This window comes from Pezoporus flaviventris, unplaced genomic scaffold (assembly GCF_033815535.1).
Source record: "Pezoporus flaviventris isolate CSIRO_AGI_PZ_B2104156 unplaced genomic scaffold, CSIRO_AGI_Pfla_v1 ptg000036l, whole genome shotgun sequence".
Classification (NCBI taxonomy): domain Eukaryota; kingdom Metazoa; phylum Chordata; class Aves; order Psittaciformes; family Psittacidae; genus Pezoporus; species Pezoporus flaviventris.
In genome coordinates, this window is record NW_026892584.1 from 2,969,289 (window position 1) to 2,996,302 (window position 27,014).

The 27,014-nt window shown below is 38.9% G+C and overlaps 2 protein-coding genes across 4 annotated transcripts in view; one reads left to right on the forward strand and one right to left on the reverse strand.

The window, feature by feature from the left end:
• Positions 1 to 10,166, reverse strand: part of PDHX (pyruvate dehydrogenase complex component X) — a 33,886-nt gene extending 23,720 nt beyond the window's left edge. The window contains exons 1-3 of one of the 2 annotated variants that reach the window (XM_061462861.1): positions 9,893 to 10,164; positions 5,100 to 5,183; positions 2,010 to 2,110 (exon numbers count right to left, since the gene is read on the reverse strand). In XM_061462861.1, coding sequence (XP_061318845.1) covers positions 2,010 to 2,110; positions 5,100 to 5,183; positions 9,893 to 10,028 — 321 coding nt within the window. In that variant the 5' untranslated portion in view covers positions 10,029 to 10,164. Of the gene's footprint in view, positions 1 to 2,009; positions 2,111 to 5,099; positions 5,184 to 9,892 lie in introns of both variants that reach the window. The other variant, XM_061462862.1, reaches the window with a different exon arrangement.
• Positions 10,167 to 10,306: 140 nt separating this feature from the next.
• APIP (APAF1 interacting protein) lies at positions 10,307 to 26,612 on the forward strand. Of its 2 annotated transcripts, XM_061462872.1 has the most exons (8): positions 10,307 to 10,365; positions 15,187 to 15,287; positions 18,380 to 18,428; positions 19,728 to 19,845; positions 20,603 to 20,738; positions 23,678 to 23,845; positions 24,397 to 24,519; positions 25,877 to 26,612. In XM_061462872.1, exons 1-7 carry the CDS (start codon positions 10,321 to 10,323, stop codon positions 24,494 to 24,496), a joined length of 717 nt encoding a protein of 238 aa, XP_061318856.1. In that variant the 5' UTR covers positions 10,307 to 10,320; the 3' UTR covers positions 24,497 to 24,519; positions 25,877 to 26,612. The 2 variants fall into 2 exon arrangements, with proteins under 2 accessions (XP_061318856.1, XP_061318857.1); XM_061462873.1 differs by lacking the exons at positions 10,307 to 10,365; positions 15,187 to 15,287 and adding an exon at positions 19,009 to 19,184.
• The last annotated feature ends 402 nt before the right edge of the window (positions 26,613 to 27,014 follow it).

Genomic DNA, 27,014 nt, shown 5'->3' on the forward strand with positions numbered 1-27,014 from the left:
CTCAATCAGAAATCATCTCCCCATCTCCCACAAAGCTGAGGCAGCCTCATGTTAAAACCTGACACAACCATCCACTGAACACCCAACACAGTGCAGAAATAGCCACAGGATACTGTAGAAACACTAAGGATCACAACTGAGCTAGGAAGAAAAAAAAAAACAAACAAGCAGAAAATATCTGATCTTACTGCTCTCCTATTATTTCAAACCATTTCCTATTATTTCCAAACCATCAGGTTTCTTCTGTACTTTTTAGGAGACTGTAATAAAAGCCTATTTGGGAATCTATTCTATACTGTAATACTTGAGCCCACCATTTATAGATTCAAAAAAAAGGGCATTACTAGAATCATAGAATCCATTAAAGATGGGGATTGCACAATAATCTGTTAATGTTAATCCATTAAAGCTGCCCCTCTTTCCTTAATCTGAAAAGACACTGTAGTTATTTTCCACATCCTGGCATCAACTCAGACTCAGCTCTTGGCATATGGTTGTTATTGGATGATGTAGACATCTGAGTGTTACTGCTCCATGACACTGATACCATGTAATTGCTGGAGAGTCTGGTTTTCATCTATCAAAAACCGTGCTATGACAGCAATCCACACAAAGACATTTTGGAATTTGGAATGCATTTGCAATACATGGCAGGAAACAGAAAAAACACAGCTTCTGAAATACTAATGCTACTTACAGTGCAAAATCCTATTTAAGGTTATCCAGGTTTATCTACCCGATTTCTAAAAGGAAAAAAAAAACAATCAAAAACCCCAGTATTGCTGGAAGTGCTGGAGGCTAGTGAGAGCCTTCACAGGATACATTAGGGAACTCCACAAATTTGAACAGTGCTTAGGGAAAATCTTAGGGGGCAAAAAAGAATACTGAAAGGAAGGGAAAATACTTTCTCTGTCCTTACACACAATTAGTAACAACTTTTCATACCTCCTTAAAGAAAATATACTCTAAAATACATTTCCCATTATAGATATTTAATGGACACGAAAAATATAGTCTTGCTTAATTCTTAAGCGTCAAACATGAGCTTGCAGAAAATGTAATATTTACTTTTACACAGAAGCAGCAACAGAAGGCCACAGAGTTTTAGCTTCCCCCTTCTAAATTCTAATGAGAATTAACATTGGGTCATTTTGAAATAAGAAACATCTTTTAAAAATATTACAAAAGAGAAGGAAGAGAAAGGACAAGACATAGAATTTTACTTGTGTTTTCAGAATACAGTATATAAAGCATAGCAGAGGACTTGCAAGCAGACCTTAAGCAATGCAGGGTTAGAACTATGCCCTTCATCCTGATCCCTATATTCTGGTTGTTATTTCTTCCACCTTAGTACAGAAAAGGATTTAAAGCCAAACATATACAAAAAAAAAAAAACAAAAGCTGATCATTATCTCTATTGTATACACACATACATACAGATACTCCAAAATGATGTTCAGAGAACATTCATACCACCTCTCCTTGTTTTAGTTAAGCCTAGTCAATATAATTTCAAGAATAAAGGAAATTAATAATTCTAAGAATTGTCCTCTGGGTCAGCCCACCTTGTGTAAAGTTTCATCATGAATAGCCAACACAAGATAATGTAACACAGAGATCACACAGCCTGGGTGAAGTACCACCCAAAATTCTGTATTCCTACCTGATTGCAACTCATTTTTTCATAACTCTGAGAAAGATGTCATAAAATGCAATATTTCCAGACATAATTAATAAGGTGTAAAATATAAAAAGCAACATAATTCAAATTGGGTCAGTTGAAAAGCCAATCAATATATATAGAATCATTACCATGTACCAGTAGTTTGGTACATGTACGAAATAAATACAGCAATTATTTCTCATTAAGAATGCAAATAAATACATAACTCTGAAAGCTGAGCAGCAGGAAACTGAGCTAGCTATCGAAACTAAGTTTTGAGGCAATGCACTGAATGACAGTCTGAAGAGAAGCGATACTATCCTTATCAGACAGGAAGAACCCCTACCAGTATTTTAGCCAATATGCCATCTTCACTTGACTCCATGGTGACCACTGCTTTGTCCGTTTCGATTTCACACAAGGCATCTCCAGTACTCACTGTTTCACCTGCAAAACATAACAGAACTAATGAATACTTAGCCTAAACTTCCTTTCAGATATATTTAACCATGGAAGATAGATACTTCTCCATAAAAGACAGCCATTTTACATTCTTTAACATATTCTATAGCTAGTTTATGACCCATAATTATTTATCATATTGTATCTTTCACTTCCAAATAAAAACACCAAGATTCACACTGCAGTAGAACATTAACATGTTCCAAATACTGCTGTTCACAGTAGGTTTTCCAATAGATAGGAGTGGAAAGAACACTTTGGCAGACCATATTTTTGATCTTCTGCTTTGTAATAAGAGAGCAGTATTTGCAACAGAAGTTGCCTGACCTGAATGCAACTCTCCAAGATTATATATAATGCACTTGAAAAACAGTGCTGGGTTTTGTGGGGTTTGGGTTTGGGGGAGGGAGGTTATTTGTTTTTGTGGTGTTTTATGTTGTGGGTTTGTTGTTTTGTTGGTTGGTTGGTTGGTTTGGTTTTCTTTCTTTTAAATTATTTCGTTCTTATAGCTAGGCTGAATGATTAGGATCTCTGCTGAAGCTACAGCTGCCCTACCTGCAGCTGCCCTGGAAGTGCTGAAGGCCAGGTTGGACTGGGCTTGAAGCAACCCTGTCTAGTGAAAGGTATCCTTGCCCATGGCTGGGGGTTGCAACTAGATGAGCTTTAAGATGCCTTCCAACCCAAACCAGTCTGTGATTTTCTGTTTAATTACTGACAGACCAGTATCCAAATCACATGATATAAACTTTGTTCTTTGCTGTACTCTGGAAATCAAATCAAAATTCACTAAGCAGAGAGACTTGAAGTCCCTGGAAGGGGTGTCTCAGAAGGCAGAAGAGTCACACTGCACTGCAGAGTTACTCTGCAGGAGTTACAGTGCAGGAAGCTGCTAGCACTGTTGCCTATTCTGTTTCCTGCTCACAATAACAAAAGGATTTCAGTCTCCTGAGCTGTCAGTCAAACATCTTTCATGAACACTGAATTCATACATAACGAAAACAAGTTTTCAGAAATACAGTTTTATTTTTATGAGGACTTTATCACCCGAGGGAATCAATATGACACTGCATTAACAGAGAGACGGAAGAGTCAAACTGTCAATTAAATTAATTTTTCCTTCTGCAGTACTGTCCATCCTGTGAAAGCATAGAAATGAAAACATTTTATACCTACACAAAGAGCAGAAAAATTATCAAAACGGTATTCTTCTGACCCCTGCTGGTTAAACAGTGCGAAAACCAATTCCTATGCAATCAACAGCTTGCTTCTATCAATTACTCTAAAATACCTGATAATCTCATATCCAAAAAAAAATAAATAGTTATATTCAGTAATGCCACTACAATTACATGGCAAACTCACTGGAAGATTCTGTAGTTATGAACATCCCTTACAGACAGGAGTATAAGCATTAAATCACTTTCCTTTTTCTTCAAAATTTAGCTTCATTTCTTTCAAAATCATGTTTATTCTCCAGACAGAGGGGAAAAAAAAATATCCATAGGAACTAATTAAGGCCACCAATGGTCCAAATAAGAGAATATACTAGTCAATTTTAAGCTTGTTTCTAAATAGGAAGTAGAGCAATAAAATTCTGAAGTCATTTTCTCTCAAAGTCCAACCATCAATTAAGATTTTATTTTAATTTAATTAAAATAAGTGTGGAGCTTTTTTCTTTTTTTCCTTTTGTGTTGGGGTAGAAGTAGTGGAAAGTAGAGTGGAAAAAGACATTGCATAGCTGCTGCATCCTAACATCTTTTTATGATCCCTTCTACCCCACTCTGGTGAGACGCTCCCTCTGCTAAGGCCCCTCCATGCAGACAGACTGCTATACTGTTTCTAGTAAATTCTGCAGAAATTCTTACTAGAAGTTTTACGAGCAAAAGGTCGTGTCCACTCCTGGAGTGACAAGTTGTCTTCCAGACATCTCTCAAAATGTATTAAAAAAATGTGTAAAAGCAAAGTACTCCTAGTAATACAATGATGGAGGCTGGATCAACACTTAGAGGAAATGGCTTATAAAGGCAGAACAGTCAAAACATAGGCTTAGCTCACCAATTGTGTCTGTTAAAAATAATTTGCTTTAAGGGATTTTTCTCTTTTCTGAAAGTGTTCAGCATCTTAGACATCTAAAACTGTCCAAGAATAAGATATATACCAATGGACAACGGCTACATGGAATCCAAAAGTACAACCAAAATCCAGTTTTAACTGTAATTGGAGAGGTGGAATGGTAGGGGAAAAGGTCTCCTGACATAACAGGGACTACCAACTCTTCTGCAGATCATTTTTGACTTACATACAACTGATGTGAAGACAAAACATACACTCAGACTACTTATCTAGCTGCTCCAACATATTTTAACATTACTTTTCAGTTGTCAGAGCACAGAGAACTCAGGAGAACCATGGCTGGTAGGACTTTTTGTGGAAGAGTAGCTTGGGTTTTGATTTGGGGTTGGGTTTTTTTCTTTCTGGAAAGAGATTTACTCATTTGGAATCTGAATTATTAAAGCAATTTTATCAGCTTTAATTGTAGACTATAATTCAGAGAAGAAAAAGTAAGCCCTGAATAGCAACTATAGGAATACCACATCTTTCATGCTATTTTCTAATGCAGAAGCATAATGAAACAGAGACCCTCTGCAAAGTCAAAGGCTCTCGAACTTCCAAAGTTCAGCCTGACAGCACCGACAATTAAAACAACACACACAATCTCACACCCGGGAACAACCTAATGAAATGTTTCAAAACTATGCCCAAATGCAACGTTTTGAAAGAAAATGAAAGGGAAAAACGTGTCATTAACTAAGAATTTCAAAGTGGGCGTTGTTCAAAAAGACAGCATCCAAGTACCAAACATAATGCTTCAAGTTACTACGATCCACCCAGAAAGAATGATCTTATTCTTACAGAACAGATTTATATAGCTGAAGTGTTACAACAAATGTGGCCATGGAAAATACTATGTTACCTTCCTTTTTTAACCATTTCACAATGTTTCCTTCTTCCATGGTAGGAGACAGTGCAGGCATGAGGACTTTAATACCAGGTATACCTGTAAAACAATCACATGATTATCTAGACTAAATACTTTTTCAGTATAACTATGTTCTCAGTTAACTGCTTAATACAAACGAAACTAAAAGTGCATGAATCTGAAAGACACTTGAACAAGATTCACTATGATGCTCTTTTAGGCTTGCATATGAGCATGCACTCTAAAGAGCACCAAAGAAAACATGGTACTCAGTATAGAACCTGCATGTTACACAGAGAACAAGGCCAACTTCAGTATGCAGTCTTAAATAATACAAAATATTAAGCAAATTAAAATCTCTCTTACATAAAAATATGATATATAAACTTTGGCTCTGCTGAAGATGACTTCAGATACTTACCTGCTTAAGCTTTGATTCAATTTTTAATGGAAACTCTGTCCATGACCAAGATTTTGTACATTATTAAAAATATACAAACCAGTGTTTTCAAGTATCCCTCAGTTCAGCCTGACCTACTGAACTATCCTTCTGCAGATGGAAGTGAAACAGGGTTACATGACTCGGTCAACAGAGATGTAAACAGAAAAAAAACAGCTTAGCTTGTGTGTGGTGGGAGCCCTACTGTGTGTAAAATGAAAAAGCAGCTATAAAAAACAAACACTAGAAAATAAAACAAACAAATAAACCAGCAGCTATTTGAAGCATTACTTCATAGTGTATGATTCTACGACTTGTCTTCTCATTTCCTGCTTGTCAGGAAACAAAGGCTGAACATAAGAGATGTCAGACATAAGTAAGCCCAGAGGAGAGAACACACACACACACACACATACCTCAGTCCTCAAGAGAGGCCAAAACTGCTGTACTCAAAAGAAATCGCATTAGAGGTATTGGTATGTTCCCTGCTGATGAACCATGATGTGCTAGAGGACAGTGTAAGTAACTCCACTCACAAATTCCTCTGTGGTATCTACCATAGTTCTTCTTCCTAGTTATACAGTATGCCAGCAGTGCAACTACGTATGTAGCAGACAGGCAAGCACCTTCTGTCTCAGAGGACTTCTCCAACCTCAGGCTTCTAGTCATGGGCTTGCAAGCATGAAGACCGAATGGGGTGCAAATGTGCAGAACATATCTAGCCACTTGTTAGAACCTTTCTGACTCTTTACGAAGGGCTAGATACTCACGTCCTGATTGTGACCTCTGTCTCAATGCTGAACTGCAACATTAAGAACACCAAGGCAAAGTATGTAATCCCATTTCCCCAAAATTCAAATACTAAAAAAAGAAATGAGAATTCAGAGTATTGAATTCCTAGACCATAAACTTTGTTGGTCTTATTAAAATCCAGCACAGACACTACATACTCTTCTCTCATCCTCTTGGCCACAGGCTGTGGAATTATTTTCAGAATTAAAGCATATCTTAGAAATTAATAAAGCCCCCATGATACTAGCACTCTAAACTAGCACTCTAAAGCCCCCATGATACTAAACTCTAAACTGATGATCCACCTCTTTCACTGATGAACTTTTCCCATGTATAATTTATTCTATATATTATTCTATATATATTCTATATATAAAATATATATATAAATATATATATAGGGTTAGGGGTTAGGGCTAGGGGTTAGGGGTGAGGGTCAGGGTTACGGTTAAGGTTAGGGGTAGGGTTAGGGTAAGGTGGTTAGGGTTGGGCTTAGGGTTATATATATTATATATAATAAATAATATATATATTCTATATATATTATTCTGAATATATTATTGTATATATTTATACTATATTTTTTCTGTTGGGAAACCATATTTACATTTCAGGTTTGTCCTGGGTTTAGCAGTGGTAGACATTTTTTCCTTGTTAGTAGCCTATGCAAGTGCTGTGCTTTTGACTTTCAGCCTGGGAACAGCACTGATAATACCGATGTTTTTAGTTGCTGCTCAGTAATGTTTACTCTGACCAAGGACTTCCTGAGTCTCATGCTCTGCCAGGGAGGAGGGGAAGCTGGGAGGAAGCAGAGACAGAACACCTGACCCAAACTGACCAAAGAGGTATTCCATACCACAGCACATCATGCCCGCTATGTAAACTGGGGGCAGTTACCCGGAAGGGCTAGATCACTGCTCGGTCAGGCTGGGTATCGATCAGTGGGTGGTGAGCAGTTGTATTCTCTTCCCTTGTTATTTCCCTTATGATTATTATTATTGGTGGTAGGAGTAGTGGTTTGTGTTATACCTTTGTTACTAGACTGTTCTTATCTCAACCCGTGTGAGTTACATTCTTTTGATTCTCCTCCCCATCCCTCCAGGAGCAGGCGGAGGAATTAGGGGGGAGTGAGCGAACAGCTGCATGGTACTGAGTTACAGGCTGGGCTTAAACCACGACAAGGTTGAAATTGAGCAATTTCAAGTTTCCGCAGTTACATCTTATGTCTTTGTTGCAAAGCTTGGAAGATTTCTTGTTACAGAGCCCCTCCTTGTGACCGTCTATATACGGAAACAAGGTCAATTCTTAGCCTTTTCTTTCCTTTGACAAAAAAAAAATAAAAAGATCTGAGAAGTTCAGTGTAGGTAAGCAACACACCACCACAACCTCTCAGGCCCTGCAGCACCAAATACTAGGCACAGCCATGCAGCAGATCACGTCAATCTGCTAGCTGACTGACTCTATTTAGTAAACCCAGACCTGGAAAAGTGGCACTACACAGCAGCAAGACCCATCCCATGGCAGGGGGTTCTTCCAAGGACAGGGCTCATGATACAGCCCATGCCTTGGCCAAGCACACTGTATCTCTTGTCATTTGATCCAGTATACCCCAGCAGCATTCTGTCATACAGCTTGTAATACAAGACATATTACCTTTCTGAGCTTTTAAGGGTAGTTCTGAGGCCAAATAAATATATCTTTCTAGACTGTTCTGTATGAGTAGTTTCCCAGAACCTGACAGATTTTTGAGGTTCTTTCTTTAACTAGCATATCTTAATCTCTATTCAGTTAGAGAACAGAAGTAGACACGTAGAAAGTACATTGTATAGAACAGCAGGATTCTGCCAGCATTAAGGCTTATTGTAATTCCATGGGAAACACCACCACACTTCTACCAGTTGCCGTATTGCTTACAGAAAGTAGCACTGAAAACGAAAAAATTAACCCCTTCCCTCTCTCCCCATTATCCAGAAGAAAAAGGGTAAGGAAAGAACCTAGAAGAATTCTGAGCTGAAAAGCACATCATCTTGAGTGAAAGTGCTTCTCATCCTTACTTCCAAGTCCTAAAAGTCACCATGGTGAAGAACTCAGAGAACACAGTACTGAAACTTCAACTAATGCACAATGCTTTAAGGGAATTAATTGTCCACCCATGTTCTGTAATTCACTAATGTTAATACATACAATAAAACTGACCTTGTCTGTCACATTGCCACAGGATTATGAAGGAATAAATCATTACATTTGTAGAAGACTACAAGTATTCAACCATATTTCAGAGATAAGGTAAAGACATTACACACATTTTTCCCATTACTTCCATTGTTATTTAATCTCTCTTCCCCCACCTCTCAAGTGGATGGACCTCAAGGCCCATCCTTGGTGCAATGCCCCTCCCACTGTAAGAGATCAGGATAGTGACTACCCGAGGAACCTGAAGTCTATGAGACCTGACAAGATATCCCAGAGTCCTGAGGGTATTGGCTGACATAGCTGCCAAGCCACTGTCCATGATACGTGAAAAGCCATGGCAGTCAGGTGAAGTCCCTGGTGACTGGAAAAAGGGAAACACTGCAGCCCTTTTTAGAAAGGGAAAGGAGGACCCTGGGAACTACTGACCTGGCAGCTTCACCTCTGTGCCTGGGAAGATCATGGAACAGATCCTCCTAGGAACAATGCTATAGCACATGGAGGACAAGGAGGTGATCTGAGACAGCCAGCATGGCTTCACCAAGGGCAAGTCCGGCCTGACCAGCCTAGTGGCCTTTCTGTGATGGAGTGACTACATCATAGAAAGAGGAAGAGCTATGGATGCCATCTATCTGGACTTCTGTATGGCCTTTGACATGGTCCCCCATAACATTCTTCTCTATAAATTGGAGAGAGATGGAGTATACAGGAGGACTATTCAGTAGATGAGGAATCAGTTATGGTCACATCCAGAGGGCAGTGATAAATAGCTCAGTGTCCAGATGGAGATCGGTGATGAGTGGTGTCCCTCAAGGATCCATACTGGGACCAATACTGCTTAATACCTTCATCAATGATACACACTGTGGGATCGAGTGCAATTTCAAAGTCTGCAAACAAAACTAAGCTGAGTGGTGCAACTGACATGCAACTGAGGGACAGAATACCATTCAGAGGGGCCTGGACAGGCTGGAGAGATGCACCGATGTTAACCTCAAGAGGTTCAACAACGCCAAGTGCAAGGTGTCCCGCACGTAGGTGTACTGGGACAATCCCTGGTATCAACACAGGCTGGGAGTGAAGGGACTGAGAGCAAACTTGAGGACAGGGACTTAGGGATAGTGGTGGCTGAAGAGCTGGACATCAGCCAGCAATGTGTACTCAAAGCCCAGAAAGCTACCTATCTGGTAGCACCAGGCACTCCCATCTCTCTGTTCCCTTGCACACAGCCTTTACTTCTCACCACCACCACCACCACCACCTATCTTCACCCCTCACTTAACTCTTACACACACACCCCTGCAAGAGGCCGTCGGCACGGGCACTCGACTAACAACGACGGGTGCAGGATGCACCCATCACTCACCCAGCAGCTCCCGGGACCCGTGCAGACACCTCCAGCCCCCTCGAGCGAACGCCAAGCCAGCGCCCAGAGCTGGCGGCCGCCCCAGCAGCAGCCGCGCCACTTTGCCACCACAGCTCACCCACAAGGAAGCCGCCATCTTGTTTCTCCTCTCGTCCCTGCCCTCCCCGTGCCGGGGCTGTCTCTCGCACTGCCTGAGCAGAAAAAAGATCGGCCCGCCCCTCACCCGGTACTGCCCCTTTCCCGCACAGCAGACCCGAGGGGGGACTAGTCTGCACATCCCATCACGTCCAGCCCTAGGGTATCGCACGGCTCGGTGGTACACACCCGCAGTAGACAGGCGCTCAGCGGGCAGGCCCCGGGAAAGGGACACCCCCCCCCCCCCCCCCCACCTCCGCCCGCCCGCCCGCCCTCCCGCCCACACGGGCGCCATGGCAGCCAACGGCATTGGCGCCAATGACCGGGACGCCGTGCAGGTAACGCGGGGCTGCCCCTTACCCCTCCCGCCCAGGTAACGCAGGGCCGCCCCCTGCCCCCCGCCAGCAGCTCACGGTCCTCTCGCCGGGTGGGAGGGACTGCTGGCGGCCTGACATGCGATAGTGAACCGGCATAAGCCTTAACCGGCGTGTCCGGGCCCCGCCGTGGCGCTTGGGCACTGCTAAGGGCTTCTCGCTCTCTCCGTCAGCCGCACTCCTTGTTGTTACATGCCAGAGAGCACAGAGGTGTTAAGTATTACACTTCCCGAAGTGCTGCCGGCTGGCAGTCCACCTGCAGTTACAGGGCTCGTGGCCCTTCTATTTGTGGTAACTCTGGGGAGTTAAGTTTGGTTTAGTTTGGCCTTTCTCTCTGATTGTTTGGGTTGTTGGGTTTTTTGTTTGTTTGTTTTTTTTTGTTTGTTTTTTTTTGTTGTTTTTTTTTTTTACAGAATCAACGGTTTGTGTTGGAAGGGACTTTAAAGTTCATCCGGTTCCAGTCCCCTGCCACAGGCAGGGACACCTTCCACTAGACCAGGTTGCTCCAAGCCCTGTCCAGCCTGGCCTTGAACACTGCCAGGGATGGGGCAGCCACAGCTTCTCTGGGCAGCCTGTAAATATATAAAATCTTGTCACAGAGATGAAAGAACCTCATCTTCATGCCTGTAACTGTCTGATAAGAGACAACAAGGTTAAGTTTTAGCAAGCAGTGCTTACTTTGGACCTTACGAAAATATTTCTAACCTGGGGCAGCTAAACAAATTGCCTGTGGAGTTTGTGACTCATGAGGTTTTAAAGGTGAGGTTAAAGTAGGAGCTTCCAAACCTTGTCAAACTCACCCCAGGCTGCCATTTCCATCCCTTCACCTTCCCAGCTGTTGATGGAAAGTGTAAGCACTTTCCCGTGGCATGCAGCCCCCTGTAGCAGCATCGCTAAGATGGAAATGGTCTCTCTGTGGGCCGTCTGTTCAGAGGGGCTGCGTTAAACAAAACCTCTGCTCCCTGTGATTCTAAGGGACAGGGAACAATCTCGAGCTCCTCACAAAATCCCAGTTCCATTTTGCTGTAGTCTTATGGTCTCACTTCAGACCATCAAGGATCACTGTCTTCAGTGTTAAGAGACACTGTGGTATTGGGGTGGGGAGAGGGAACAGAGACAACAGCATTTTTTTCTTAATGTTTCAAGCAAAAGAATTTTACAAAGTTAACTACCTGTCTCCCAGTTTTGGCGTGTGCTGGTTTTTTTGCCTTTTGTTTTTGTTTTTTTGCCTTTGTTATATTTATTCTGTGGTTGTTTAATCCCTGTAATGTACCTTCCCCCTGCTAAACAAGCATTCCTCTTGGAAATAGCCTTTTATGGGCGTAAATGACTAAACTGAGCACTAGAGCAGCTAGTCGCTTATTTAAAATAAAATAAAATCCTATTAAAGTTTCTAATTGCTGCAGTAAAAGAAAAAAAAAAAACAAACAAAACACAAACCTAAAAAAGGCAAACCATAAATGATCTGTTTCATTTGGAGGTCTGTAGTTGCTTTAAGAATTGACAGTCTGTGTCTTAAGCGGAGTAAGAATCCACACCGCCCTGCTTTCCTGTCTCTTCCTTACAATTATTCCTTTTCCTCACTTAAAAAACTCTTTTTTGCATTATAGAATCCTTGTATGGTGCTGAAGGTGTCATAAAAAATAAACTGTTTTAAAGGATCATGACATTATTTTTGCAATTTTGGTTTAGTTGATGCATTTCTATGCTAAAGACAGATTTTAAACAGAAATCTACCAGTTTATTATTGGTACTTTTCTCACTTCATGTATACAGTGTAGCACAAATCTGGTCTACTACATCAAACGTATCGCTACATGGCTATTCAGAGAAACCTCATCATTATTTACTACCTGTTAGTATGAAATATCAACAGTATGATTTCATCTGTGCAGCCTGTGCTTACTTCTGACAAAAATCTATGATTTCTAAGCAATTTAGGAAAGGCAAGTACATATTTCAGGCACTTTATATTTACTGTAATATCTTAAAATATCCACACTGTAGTTCAGCTTTACGCCTTTTGAAAATTATCCTCAAACCTTTACAAATTGTGTTTGTTCTACAAGTAGACTGGGTCCACCTTGATTTTTGTTATATTGGATACACACTCTGTTCTGAGGTTTTGGGTCAGGAGGGTGGGTTTGTTTGGTGTTTTAAATCGTATCAGGTAAAGTAATTTAAATAAAATAGGAAAAAGCTCATTTTCCTTGAGCAACCACCATCTTCCAGAATGCGATAATATATTTTTTAAAATAGACTTGACTGCTGGAAATAGATTCTAATTTTTCTGTGAATACTTCCGGTCAGTTTCTGGTTAGAGATGTACCAGCAAATTTCTTTTCAAAAGAATAATGGGTTGAAAAATCAGTCACTTCCTTTAGTTCATGAAAATCTGTGGAGTTTTCATTGATACATAACAAGATGTAGAAACTGGTGGGCCAGTTCCTGAGTTGGAGATATGAAAAAAGAGACAGCCAATGGGATCTGTACTTCAACTGTAAAATCAAACTTAAAATACTGCTAATTGAGATTTGACAAAGAGTAATCCTGTTGACTTGCCTTCTGCTTTCACACATGTTTACTCCCAGGCTTATTATAGCAATTACACACTCTTAATTATGGAAAGAGGTGTCATTTTTATCATCAGCAATTTTAAACATGAAATAGTCAGATTTTTGTTCTGCTAGTTTATGTTTATGATTAGTATCTACTGATCCTGGAAAAATACTGTTAAACTCTGAGGATTGATTTATAATCCTGGAATTCTTCAGCAAAACAGTCAAAATTCCTTGATTATATTTCATATGTTTTTGCTAAAGTAGCTTCTGGTTTTGTACTTCGTAGAATTATTTTAGATGATTTATAAAAGTGGTGAAAAGCGCCCGTGTTATCCCATTAATATAAATCTTGCAGTAAATGCCTAGATTCATCCAACAGGGAAAACATAACTGTGGGAATGTTATAATTTTTTTTTCCATGGCTGTGTACATTCAATAAATAATAACAATATAAACCTATTTAGTATAAACTTATTCCATCAAAAGTAGAAGAGACATCATTTTTCTTTGAAATAAAAAATAGTGGTTGTAATACCTAGGTTAGGAATAGACAGCAATGTTATTTTGAAGAATAATAAAGCAAGATACTATGGGACTCAGTTTTGTGACAGGGGAATTAGGTACAGCTATTAATTCTGTATCAATAAATCAGAACAATGAAAGAGCGACCCATAATTTACACATAGCTGTGCTTGTTTTGTGTTTGTAAACATACAACATGTGCATTAATGCCTGTGGCAGGGTTTGGAACTAACTGAGCCTTAAGGTCCCTTCCAGCTTAAACCGTTCTGTGATTCTGTGAAGTTTGAAGTATTGATCAGGTGTAATGCATATAAAAAAAGAATTCTGTGAGAGTTGCCTGCAGTAGGAGGGGACTGTATTTGGTGACCTAAGGGTTTAGTCTGCCTAAAACTATTACATTTTTCTGTTGAAAGCAAAGCAAGAAGCCCATCTGATGTGCTTAATTTCTGATTTCTCTCACACACCCATATAAGATACAAACCCATCTGTATTGCTTTGATAATGGGGTGGAAATCTTATTCTATCCCAGGGAGATAAAATGTCATAAATAAAATTGCTGCTTTGTTTCGCTGTTTACTTCCTTACCTCATGGGTTCCGTCGTATCAGGATCTTTGTGAAAGAACATATGATTTTTATCTTTATACTGGTACGGGGGGGGGCGAGGGAGAATCTCACTTTTTGTTTTCTCAAATAACCTGAAAGAAATACTTCAAACAACATGCAAATGCATTTATTCAAGTGCACAGCATGAATTAAAATAACTTCTCATGGTTTTCTCTGTGTATACTGGTTATATTTCTTACGTGAATGAATCCAACATGAAAAATGTTTAATTTTGTAATGTAGCACTCACTTAATCAAAGACCACTGCCTGTTAGGTACAGCTTTTTTGTTTTGTATCATCAGTACAGAGTAGCGTTTAGAATTTCCATTAAATTGTTTTGTCTTGTACTGTAAACCCACTCTGGTTTAGATGAACTATGTGATTAATCTGTGACACTGCAGATACTTTGGTTAATAGATATTTATTGATGTACTGAACAGTGGAATATTGAAAAAAATAAGAGCTTTTTTTTTCTTCTGAAAGAAATATTAAAAAATGCTATTTGCTTTCTGGCTAAAATGCATGTGAGGTAACCTCACATTGTAAAAATATAGGAATGTGAACTTCATCAAATAATTTGCTTGTGTTTTCTATGGTATTTTTGACTGCTATGTAAAAATACAGAACAGAACAAATAAAGTCTCTTCTACTGAAATTTGTAAATTAAGCAAAATAAACCTACAGAAAACTGATTCAATTGGAAAAAAAAATAGTTGAACTTTTCAAAATGGTAATGTTAGATGCATTTATTTTTCTTTTTTTAATAGCAATAGTCTACAACCTAACCTTGCTGGGATAAGACCTGTGGGCCACTGCACTTAAATTTGAGATGAAATCTTTTCTGTGAAGGATAGTCAGACATGCATTTGGGGGGGGGGGGGGGGCTTTTGTTTGTTCCTTTCAAGGTGTTAATGGCTCCTGCAAAGCATAAAGGGCATTGTACAAACACGCAGTCATGTTGTAACTGAAGTTCATAAGCATAAATCAGACTGTCATACTGCACTATAAAAGTACTGTCCCCTTAAACTTAATTTCAGCTTTGAAATGCTTAGATTTATGATGTTTCTGATGAGTTTTAATTATTTCTTTACTTTTAGGAGAAGTTACATCCAAGAAATCTTATCCCAGATCTTTGCAGACTGTTTTATGGTTTAGGCTGGGTAACAGGAACTGGTGGAGGAATTAGCTTGAAACACGGGTGAGTAAAGATAGAAGAAAAAGAATGTGATGGTTAGAGGGGGGGTGGGGGTGGCTGTGTTTAGTAATTGGTGAGGGCATTTCAGTAGCATGAAAAATGTTTGAATGTCAAGAGTGAGCAAGAAGGTAGAGGAGAAATGAACAGTATGACAAATTTTACCATATAGAAGGGTGGTAGCCAGTCTGAATTAGTCACTGCAGTCCCTTCAAATAGAGATAATCTTCACAGAGTGTCTTTTTTTTCTGTCTTTTTCCTATCTTAGTTTAAGGTAGATGAATTGTCTTTAAGGGAAATTGTATTCCGCCTTTTTAATTTCATTGACTATGGAATTTAGGGTGGGTTACACCTGGCACACAGCTTTCAAATGCCTGCAGTTAGATGAGGTGGATCCCACCCTAGACATTTTGCAGGCAGGACATTTCCTTTAAGGAGGAAATTACTGTTTGGCTGAGTTAATTTCTAAGGAGATATTCTTAAAATATTACTAAAGCAGAACAGGTAACAGCAGAATATTTTTTGGTCTGTATCCACTACTGAGAAGCACCAGTTTGCTTTTTAAGTTGCTAGTCTCCCCATGTTCATACTTTCCAGGCTTTCAATGGAGACAGAGCGTCTCTCAGTGGCCATTGAAAAAGGTGAAGTCCTCATTCTTCAAAACACCTTGCACAGTGCCTGCAGTTCTCCCCAGTCACAGGGTGTAGTGACAATCTAACTTGAAAGCGACCGACCTCTCATTTTTCTGACATACACTTGCATACAGACACATACAGCCATTGCTATTCAAATATATTAGGGAGATACATATGAAGGAAAGGCTCTAAATGCTAATATTTGTGCTATTCTGATGGCTTTGTGCAGGTCATTTCACTTCCCTGCTTGATCTTGCAAGCATAGCAACAGCAGTAGTTGACAGGAATAAGGATTTTTTTTCTTGTTTTTAAAGTTCTTTGTCTATGGAAATATATTTCTAGCACTAATTTCTCATCAGTAGCTAAGTGTAGTCTATATTCTTTGTAATTTCAGTGTGATTGATGTTGGTTGTGGCAAGACAAATGGTGTCAACGGAGAGCACACTGACATAGTACAGTTTCCCCCAGCAGTTCTATAACTTGGTTGCGCAGACTACACCAGAATACGTATTTGAGTTGGTTTCAATACTGTACATGGTCTTGGAATCCATGTGGCTGTACTGTTCTATACCTACAATAACATAAGTGTTTCAAAATTAATAGCTATAAGGCAGAGATCAGACTGGCTTAGAATTGTTGCATTGGAAATAATGAAAGAATGATTGAAATTTGATTGAAATTGTAACAACTGTTCTTCTCAGCTAATTCTAATCAGCTTTACTCACTGTGTAGTTTGTATCAACTACCCAGAGCAAAAATGACAATTCAGACATGGGATAATATATTAAAAATGGATCTAGAATTCTGTGTCAGGTGTTCTGTATTTCAAAGGTATCATGTATTTTGAAAGCTATATTTCATCATCAGATTTTCCATTTATGATTTAATTTCTAAATTTTTTGATTTCTAAAAAGGAAAACATAATTTTAAGAAGAAAATGCATGGCTTTCGTTAGAAACCAAATTACCATTTGAATTCTCGGTATGTTGCACTTTCATTCATTTTGCTCATGCAAAAAATTTACGACTATATGCAATGTTGGCAGTGTTAATTCATGAATGTTAATAACTACAAATATAAAGCCATGTTTTTATGTGATTCTGAGCCATTTTACCACTGTGAAGAGTAAATCATCCTAAAGAGCTGTATTTTTTGAAGATTTAGAATCATAGAATCAATTAAATAGCAAAAAAGGCCCATAAGATTATTGAGTCCAGACATAAACCTAACACTGCCAAGTCCACCAGTAAATCATGTCCCTAAGCATGTCTACATGTTTTTTAAATACCTTCAGGGATGTTGGCCACCAGTTCTGTGGACAGCCTGTTCCTATGCTTGGCAACCTTTTCAGTGAAGATTTTTTTTTCTAATATCCAGTCTAAACCTTCCCTGGCACAGCTTGAGACCATTTCCTCTTGGTCTATTACTTCATATTTGGGAAAAGAGACTGGCCCCACCTCACTACAGCCTCTTGTAAGGTAGTTGTAAAGAGTGATAAGGTCTTCCCTCAGCTTCCTTTTCTCCAGGCTGAACAATCCCATTTCTCTCAGCAGCTCCCCTCATAAGACTTGTGCTCCAGACCCTTCACCAGCTTTGTTGCTCTGCAAGTGTCCAGAAATTTCTCTTGTCCAGAAATATAAACATCTCATGTTCCTTAGAAAGTGTGTCTGTAACTTGACTAATTATTCACTAGATGTCTCTGTGCTCCTGAATTTAGTATGTTACTGCTGAAACCAAACAGCGATTACAATCAAGAGAGATAAGGGTGCAAGGGGGGGGGAACGGGACATGACTAGGAAGGGGAAGGTTGCTAATATCAAAATAATTTCAGATTGCATCTTAAAATCATCCTCATTTAAATAAGTAATTTAAAGTCTTAGCAAGAACTGATGCAATTGGAATTAAATTTCAGTCATTTAATTGTGTTGAGTTAGTGTTGTCTTTTTATCAATACAGCTAATATAGATGCATTAAAAAAACTATACAGTTATAACAAAAATGTAAAGTATTTATGTTGTAGAATGCTACAGATAATATTGTTTATAGGTAGCCTGTGGATTTTTAAGTAGTAGTTTTGTCACCTGTTTTGTCAATCACTGTCTGCTTGCGATTTCTCTAGTTCCTTTTTTATTCTGAATTCTAGGGGTATGAGTTTGGAATTATTGCAGGTGGAGGCTAGGTGTTCATAGGAAAAACAAAGCTGCTGTTCCTGTGTGCATTTTGGATCTCATCTTGTTGAAAGCAGTTTTGTACTCCTTCAAGTTAGAGATTTCATATGCCCTTGTATGATTTGGTACTGTTTTGAAAACCATCTACATGTCAACCTATAGAAAGAGCAAGAAGGTTATTACGATATGAGGAGCCAGATTTTCTGTTTACTTTTCAGTGGATTGAGAGCTCCAGTGCCCATGCAGTTGAGCAACACTGTCTTGATCATTTTTCCCTGTCTGTAACTCTTCATAGGAATGAAATCTACATCGCTCCTTCAGGAGTCCAAAAGGAAAGAATACAGGTATGTTCAACTGTATTTTTAACACAGAGTTCATCTTGAAATAGATGAAAGTACCTTTGTTCAGAGTTTCATTTTTTCCTTATGTAAAGTTAGAAACTTGTTATACTATTGACTGCCTTATTGAAGCAACTGAGGGTTTCACCCAGTACTCCACTAGCATAGCAAGCCAACATGTATTCAGTGGCAAGTGTAGATTAGTCTTGATGGTCTCTTTGCTTTAAATTAATGCAGAAGACTGTGAGGTTTGAACATCATTAAAGTCCATCTTTATTCTTCGTCAAGCTTGAAAAGCTGTCCAGATGTCTGGCTGCAGTGTCAAGTTACAGTGGCACATACATAATTAAGCATTAGCACCTCATATCTATTTATTTTCATTTAAGTGATTACAAATCTTTGTCTTAATATTCCCAGTAAATATATAGGCTCTGCCCATGAAAAGGTGACCTTGTCTGTCTGCCTCCTGTCCAAAAAAAAACCCTAAGTATAAGTAGAGGGGACAATGGTAAATGGTAACTATTTTGTGACAGCAGGAACTCCCCCAGAATACAACAATATGTGAAAGGACTTTGTTGCTTTATAGATCTGAGGGTAAATACAGTGAGAAGTTAAAGGAGTCTCTTCACTGATAGAAACTTGAAGCTTCACAGCAGTCCTCATTGGGGATGTTAGCAAGTAAGGCAGATGAAGGCACGTAAGATGATATGGCAAGATTGTGGTGGTCTGTTTTTTGCTAGTAGTAGCAGTGAATTCAGCACACTAAGGAAATCTCTTGCAATTGTATTTCCTGCTGATACTTAAAATAACATTAAACAAGAAAGTTTTATTGCTGCCCTGAACAATTCTTTGTGCTCTTATGAGTAGCTGATTGAGGCAAGGGTTATATTCATGTACAATTACTAAAAGTAAGACTTTAAAAAATAATTTATCAAGTTAAATATATTATATGTAGGTTTAAATCTTGTCCTTTGTTGGTTCTTTAAGGGGGAAAGGAAAAGTACATCTACATTTCCTTTATCAGTTACTACTTTTCCTTTTTATCTGTCTGTTATTTAAAAACAGACTTTCTTGACAAAATTTTAGGTTTACGAATATTTGCTTAGCAGCAGTCTGAATAAAAAGACCTAATATTAATTCACATTTCATGCTATGAGTAAGTAGTATTAGAAGCTAAGATAAATGTGGTGTGTTACAGCACTTTTACAAAGTTAAAATCACATTCTGTATTAAATACATGGTGTATATGTTTTATCTCTGTAGAAGGGCTCATCACAGCTCAAAATGATTTCTTCTTTCATACAGCCAGAAGATATGTTTGTTTGTGACATGAACGAACAGGACATCAGTGGTCCCCCACCGCACAGGAAACTGAAGAAGAGCCAGTGCACACCTCTTTTTATGAATGCTTACACTATGAGAGGTGTGTAGCAAATGCTTTTAGTTCACTGATGACTGAAACACTATATCTACAGATCCACAAAATCGATATTCATTATATTCTTTACACATGGAAGTTACAATGAAATAAACACAAAACTCTAAAGTAAATTGATTTGCAAAGGAGTATGTACAGTGGAAAGTAATCCATGGTAACATCCTGTGAGTGTAATTTACATTTTAATCTTCTCATGTAGCTATACCTGTGATTGTCTTTTTGGCACTAATTTTTAGTGCAGTATATTGGTAGGTTGGGCAAGCAGTTGGAGGATTTACAGCAATTTTATACCAGTAGTTCTGCCAATTCAGCAACTATGTTTTAGATCCTTCTACAACACTTGGCTGGGATCAAATGTTCTGGATTACGAAAAAAGGTGAAAAAACTACAAAACTTTTTCTGCAAGCAGACAGTAATAGACAGCTTTTGCTGTTGGCTCAAATTTACTTCTGTTACTTTAGAAAGGATTTAGAGAGTCTCTTCTAACCATCCCACACAAGAAACTTACATGTGTACCCAAGGAAAACTCATTTTGTATTTTTGGCAACATTGCACCTTTGTAAGTAAATGATAATTATTGTCTACCTGTCTTCCATCATTTCCATTCACTTCAAATATTTATCGTTATCAGAATAATGGTAAATACTTGAAATTAATCAAGTATGTGAAAAAGATTTTGTTAATAGACATGTTTTATAATTAATTCTAAAAATATATTTTTGTCTTCTTTTTCTGTTCTTAGGGGCAGGGGCAGTGATCCATACTCATTCCAAAGCTGCTGTTATGGCTACCCTTCTTTACCCAGGGAGTGAGTTCACTGTTACCCATCAGGAGATGATAAAAGGAATCCAGAAGTGTATTTCAGGAGGCTATTACCGGTACTTCTCTATATTTAAGAAAAGAGGCATGCTGTTTGATCATGCGTTTTCAGAAATATAAGTAGATGACAAGTCATTTGAGTTACATGTGTTAAGAGTATGTAATATGAAGTATTAGGAATAAGAAGTAAAAACATGTCTGGAATAAATCAGTCACTGGCTTTCCATAAGAAGGTCCCAAGCTTATGAAAGGGATCTGAGATATAATCTTGTAATGTCAAGGCTACAGCTGTCTGTTGAGCTACAGAAACAAACCAAATAAAGAGCTGTGTCCTGACAAATATCTCAAGAACAGAGATGTGAACACATCTGTACGGTGTTAAACTGAAACTGGAGCCAACCAATGTTAGGCTGGATTGATAACGTGCAAACTGCATTTGGGTGGGCTTCACATATCACTGCCTCTGCTAATTGAGAGTATGTTGAGTGGAGGATTTGAAATTTTACTTGACAGACTTTGAAAGAAAATTCAGAATAAACAGCTCATTAAAGATAATGTTACTACTTTTCAAGGATGAGCTCTGAGGTAAGTGCAGAGTTATTCCAAACTCACATTATGTGTGATGGCTTGTTTTGAGGACTCCACCCACAGTGTTGAATTGGGATCTGCAAACAACATTTCATAGAATCATAGAGTAGTTAGGGTTGGAAAGGACCTTAAGATCATCTAGTTCGAACACTCCTGCCATGGGCAGGGACACCTCCCACTAAACCATGCTACTCAAGGCTCTGTCCGACCGGGCCTTCTACACCGCCAGGGATGGAGCATTCACAACTTCTCTGGGCAGCCCAATCCAGTGCCTCACCACCCTAACAGGAAAGAAATTCTTCCTTATATCCAGTCTAAACTTCCCCTGTTTAAGTTTTAACCCATTACCCCTTGTCCTATCACTACAGTCCCTAATGAATAGTCCATCCCCAGCATCCCTTTAGCCCCCCTTCAGGTATTGGAAGGCTGCTATGAGGTATATAATATGTAACAATTAGGTGAAAAATTGAAATGCTAAATTCTTTCCCCTTTTTTATGTTAATTTTTGTAACTATCTATTGCCCTTTGGCAAGGGAGCAAGCCATTTGTCTGGCATGTGATTTTATACCTGGGCACATTTTACTCAGTTTTAGTTGACTTGCCAGCTATACTTCTTTGTCGGCATTAGCATTTGTATTTTTAATGTGGCAAAATAGACCCCTGATAGCAAACTGTCTAACAACACTGTTTTTAAAAAACATCCACAACAATTTTCTTCTTTGGATGTGCATTTTGAATTCTCAAAAATTCCTAAATGTTAGTCAGGAGACATTGTATTTATTAGATTCCGTATCTCTGAGTTATCCTGAGTCATGCTGTTAATTTACCAGAAAAACTAAAGAAATAGAGTTCCAGATTACATGGTTCCTAAGGATATATATGTGTATACTAGACTGACTGCACTGTCTTGCTTCACATGGCTCCCCATTGAATTCAGAAGAAATTTGGTAGTACAGAATAGGATCTTTCAAAAAAGGGATTGACAATATATTGTTTCAAATTACATTAACCTTTTCTGGAAGCTATCCAGGAAAATGCTGCAGGTAGGATAATCAGAAGTGTATATTAGCCTAAATATGATCCTAGCGATGCCAGAATAATTATACCTTTGACTTCAGTAGAAAGAGAACTCTATCTGAAGTAAATAGCTTTGAAAGTCTCAGGCTGTCCACAGTATTTTATATGAAGATTTGGCTAAATGTAGGCTGCTTATATTTCAATAAAACTAAAGAGATACCAAGTATTTTAGTCATTCAGGGTCTCCATGGGGGTTTACAGATAATGGTTTGTGATAAAAAGCTTATGTTATGATTAATAATCAGTTATGGTATTTATATCTGCTTCCAGACTCACATTTGTGTAGAAAACAGAACCTAGGAGACCAGTATCTTAGCTCATTTGGCCTCTCTAGTAGCAAATACTCCAAATCCAATTTTAATGATCAGAATATGTAAGAGTCCAAGTAAACCTACAAGAGCCACTTAATTTTCTTCATTCACTGTTTGTGTAGACTTCCTTGGGAAAGCATCAGCATTGAAAATTGTAACAGATAAAACTTCTTAATTTTCTGAATATCTGAATTGAAGTACAAGCTGTATTATTTTTACTATTGCTTCCTCTCTGTTTTATAAAGTAACTACTACTAGCATCCACTCATGAAATATCTGTGTGATCTCAATGATAAATCTGAACTTGAGCTGGGGACTTATTAAAACTATTTAAACAAGTTTCTGCCAGTGTTAATTAAGATTCAAGCAATGCCAAATATCATAGTCCTCCTTCAGAAGAAACTCTTAGGCAAGTTCCACTGAGTAACATGCATCATCTTGTCTTTGGAACTAGGGTTCTCAGGCTCTCTTAAGTTCACATGTAGCCCACCAATGACTCCATCAGGGAGAATTTATTTTTCATGTGTTGACTCTACTTTCTATTTATATGCCTTAGCAGGACAGTCTTATTTCCAGGGGCTTTTTGGACTACCAAAATTAATTTTTTTCTGCTCTCCAGCAAACAGTTTAATTTCCTTCTTCATGATGTGATTCCTTTAAATAATTTAATCTGAGATAAAACTTGTAGGTGATGCCAATATAGGATGAAGAGTCTGAAAAAGTTGTAAAGGGGCTCAACTACGAAGTGTTATATCTGAATAGCTGCACCTTATACATTAAAGTGGTTTTCTCTTTTTGTGCCTCAAGTATAGCTTAGATATTGCCAGAATAATGTGGGTTTGGGAGTGAAAGGTGTTCCTGAGAGTTCTTAGGTTACAGGATGACTCAGAAGAGAAGAGCATAAAGTCACTAGTGCTGAGAATTTAACATCTTTGCGCAGAGAATCTGTTTCTTAAGGAAAAGCGTCGTGCACCCAGACACAGCATTTTATTTAAACACATGATCATTATTTTTTCTTTTAGGTATGATGATACACTAGTGGTTCCCATCATTGAGAACACACCAGAAGAGAAGGATCTCAAGGAAAGAATGGCACGTGCAATGGAAAAATACCCAGACTCTTGTGCTGTATTGGTCAGACGTCACGGAGTTTACGTATGGGGAGAAACATGGGAAAAAGCCAAAACGATGTGAGTAGAATTTAGGAATATCTTTTAGGTATCTTTTGCCATTATACCTCAAAATCTTAATAATGACCTTAATGTCAACCATGGACAATGATTCAGAACATTAAGTTCTGGCCTCACTGAATGTATAAGGAGCTTTAGCCATGGGTTCATTCACGATACCACCACATAATTTTCCTTTCATATCAATGCTGGCTGATAGGGTTGCCAACATTTTCCTTTCACAGGGACAAGTCCTTCCTCATATGATACCTGCAGGCAATCTGTGCTTTTATATGACACCAGCCAATACTGTTTGATTAGTCTTCCCTAGTCCCATTTTTGGAATTTACTTCCTCATTTGCTGATGGAAATGCAGCAAATCAGGATCATGTAGCAAAAATGATGAGCGCTTCACTTACAGCAGTAATGGAAATAAATGGTAATGGGGCTGTGCATTCAGACATTTACATTGGTGATGTAAAGCTCAAGGAAGTAAATCACTACTTTTTGAAAAACATGGCAAGACTTGGGCCTTACTTTACATTTTCCTTCTATTTTCATTTTAATTCTAGGTGCGAATGTTATGATTACTTGTTTGATATCGCAGTGCAGATGAAGCAGCATGGGCTAGATCCTTCAAAACATCCAACAGGAGAAAACGGAATCTTATAAATGACCCCAACATTTATATTCAGGTGTGAATTTATCTATAGAAATGATCTCTTTGGAGGGAGAGACTATACATGACACCATTACTTCAGCTTGCTTTCCCACTTAGGAAGCTTCAGTGTTGCACATCTCCCCCCTCTGCTCCATTTCTGCTGCAATTGTATTTGTGCCTGAAATAATGCTTATTTATCACAAATGCACCAAGAAGATATGTATTAATAGTTAAGTGTGTGCTGTGTGTATTTTAGCATCTATGTACTGCATGAAGTGCAATTGCTTTTTAAAACATAACTGTATCAAGCATTCCTATGGAGACAGGCTGAGAGAGCTGAGCTTGTTCAGTCTGGAGAAGAGAAGGCTCCATGGAGACCTTAGAGCAGCTTCCAGTGCCTAAAGGGGCCATCAGGAAATCTGAAGAGGGGCTTTGACAAGGGCCTGTAGTGACAGGACAACGGGGAATAGCTTTAAACTTAGAGGGGAGATTTAGATGAGACATCAGAAGAAGTTCTCCCCTTTGAGGGTGTTGAGGCACTGGCACAGGTTGCCCAGAAAACCTATGGCTGCCCAGTCTCCCTGGCAGTGTTCAAGGCCAGGTTGGATGGGGCTTGGAGTAACTTGGTCTAGGGGAAGGTGTCCCTGCCCTTGACCTCTCCCATGGCAGGTGGTTGGAACTGCATGATCTTTAAGGTCCCTTCCAGCTCAAACCATTCTGTGATTCTGTGAAGTTTGAAGTACTGATCAGGCGTAATGCATACAGATTACATATCAGGCAGCTCTCTACATGAAGGATCCCTGAAATAATTCTCACATAAACAGTATACTGCTTGGTATGGCAAAACACAACAGTAGCATAACATTTCAAAGTCTTAGACACTTCTTCCTGAAAATCTAAGCAAGTTTAAAGATACCAGTGCTGAGATTATAAAGGAGTTGTTAGGCCAGAGTGGTGGTCTAATTAAACAGGATGGGCCACTTGTTGCACAGTTGGCCCATCAGATAATCCTCTCCACCCACTGTGGTTGCATCAGAAGAGATGAAAAATGGCTGCTCAGGCAGCGTGAGCCCAGAACAGACAGGTACTTGAATCGCAAGTATGTATGCCCACACTACAGGAGGAAGCAGTGGGACAGGAGCCTTGCTGTCAAGTGAGTCTCTGCATGAACAGGTATTTGGAGTGCTGCCACTGCATACAGTGATGAAGACATGCTGGTTACCACACCTGCACAGAGCTACTTCTCGGCCCACGAGAACCATCCTAAAATTGCTCCTCTGCCCCTGCAATTGAATAGATCGGGCTAATATAGTGGCACTAATATTCCTTTGCCTATTTCTTATGACCCAATGTCTAGTTTGAGAATATTTTGACTTGTTTCTCCTACACAGGTTTCTTACATGATGGGAGTTCCAGATTTGACCTCGCACTGTTAAAACCAGAAGGGGGTGCTGTTACTCTCAGGTGGCTGACAGATCTTAGCGATCAGTTTTTATTGTAAACACATCCAAGAAGAAAAGGAGAGTTAAAACAAGCAAAGAAACAAACAAAGCTGAACAATTATTGCTATTTATCCTGGCAAATGCTACAGTGGGAGGAATGAAAATTCAGATGCAAGAAATGATTTTGAAAAAAGACTGAGAACTAATGGGACATTTTGTTGGCTTTAGAAATTCATATTTCAACAACCTGCATTTGTTGATCCTGCTATACTGCAGCACCACTGAACTTGCTCTAAGTCTCCATTTCTGAAGGTTATAGTAGCCTTCATTCTTGAGAAGAAAGTGAGGACAACCCCTTAATTAGAAGTTGAAAGCATTGTTTGAACTGGTGATTTGTTGCCATATTAATAGGAGCTTTTTCTAAAATTAAGCCTGTATCATGTGTATTTTTTAATTCTCTCAATTGTCATTATAATGAGTAGGAAACAGTTTTATAGCGTGCATTTGGAAGTTGTTATTGACTGACTGCTCTGGGTCTTGTCTGATTTTTACTTCTTCAAGTTCATTCCCTTTCAGTAAGAAGGATTTTGTTTATTACAACTTTAAAACAGCATTTTTATGACCTATGATTAGCCAGCCTAAGATAGATTTAATCAAACTGCTTATTAAAATACATTCTCCCAAATTTCTGTGTCTTAGTGTCTTCTTTCAAAATATCCTGGGCTGGAGACTTGCTCCCAGTGACATCAGTCTAAGCATCAATTGCCCAACTTTCTGATGGAGTATTGAGACTCTAGTCGCAGGTGTGAAGTCTGACAGCAAAGATCCCTTCTAACGCAAACCATTCTGTTAATCTGTGATCCATTTTGGCATTTTTAGACACTTATTTGTCAGTGGCAAATTTTTCGCAGTGATTCCACATCTTGTGAGTGGATGTAAACAGTAGTAAGAACGTGAATGAAAAATGTTACTTTTTACATCAGAGTGACTTTGGACAGGCTGCATACTCCTGTGCTCCACTTAAGCACAAAATGCATCTCTAATTATTTTCAAGATTTCAGAAGTGCAACTGCCATGAAGGGAAAGT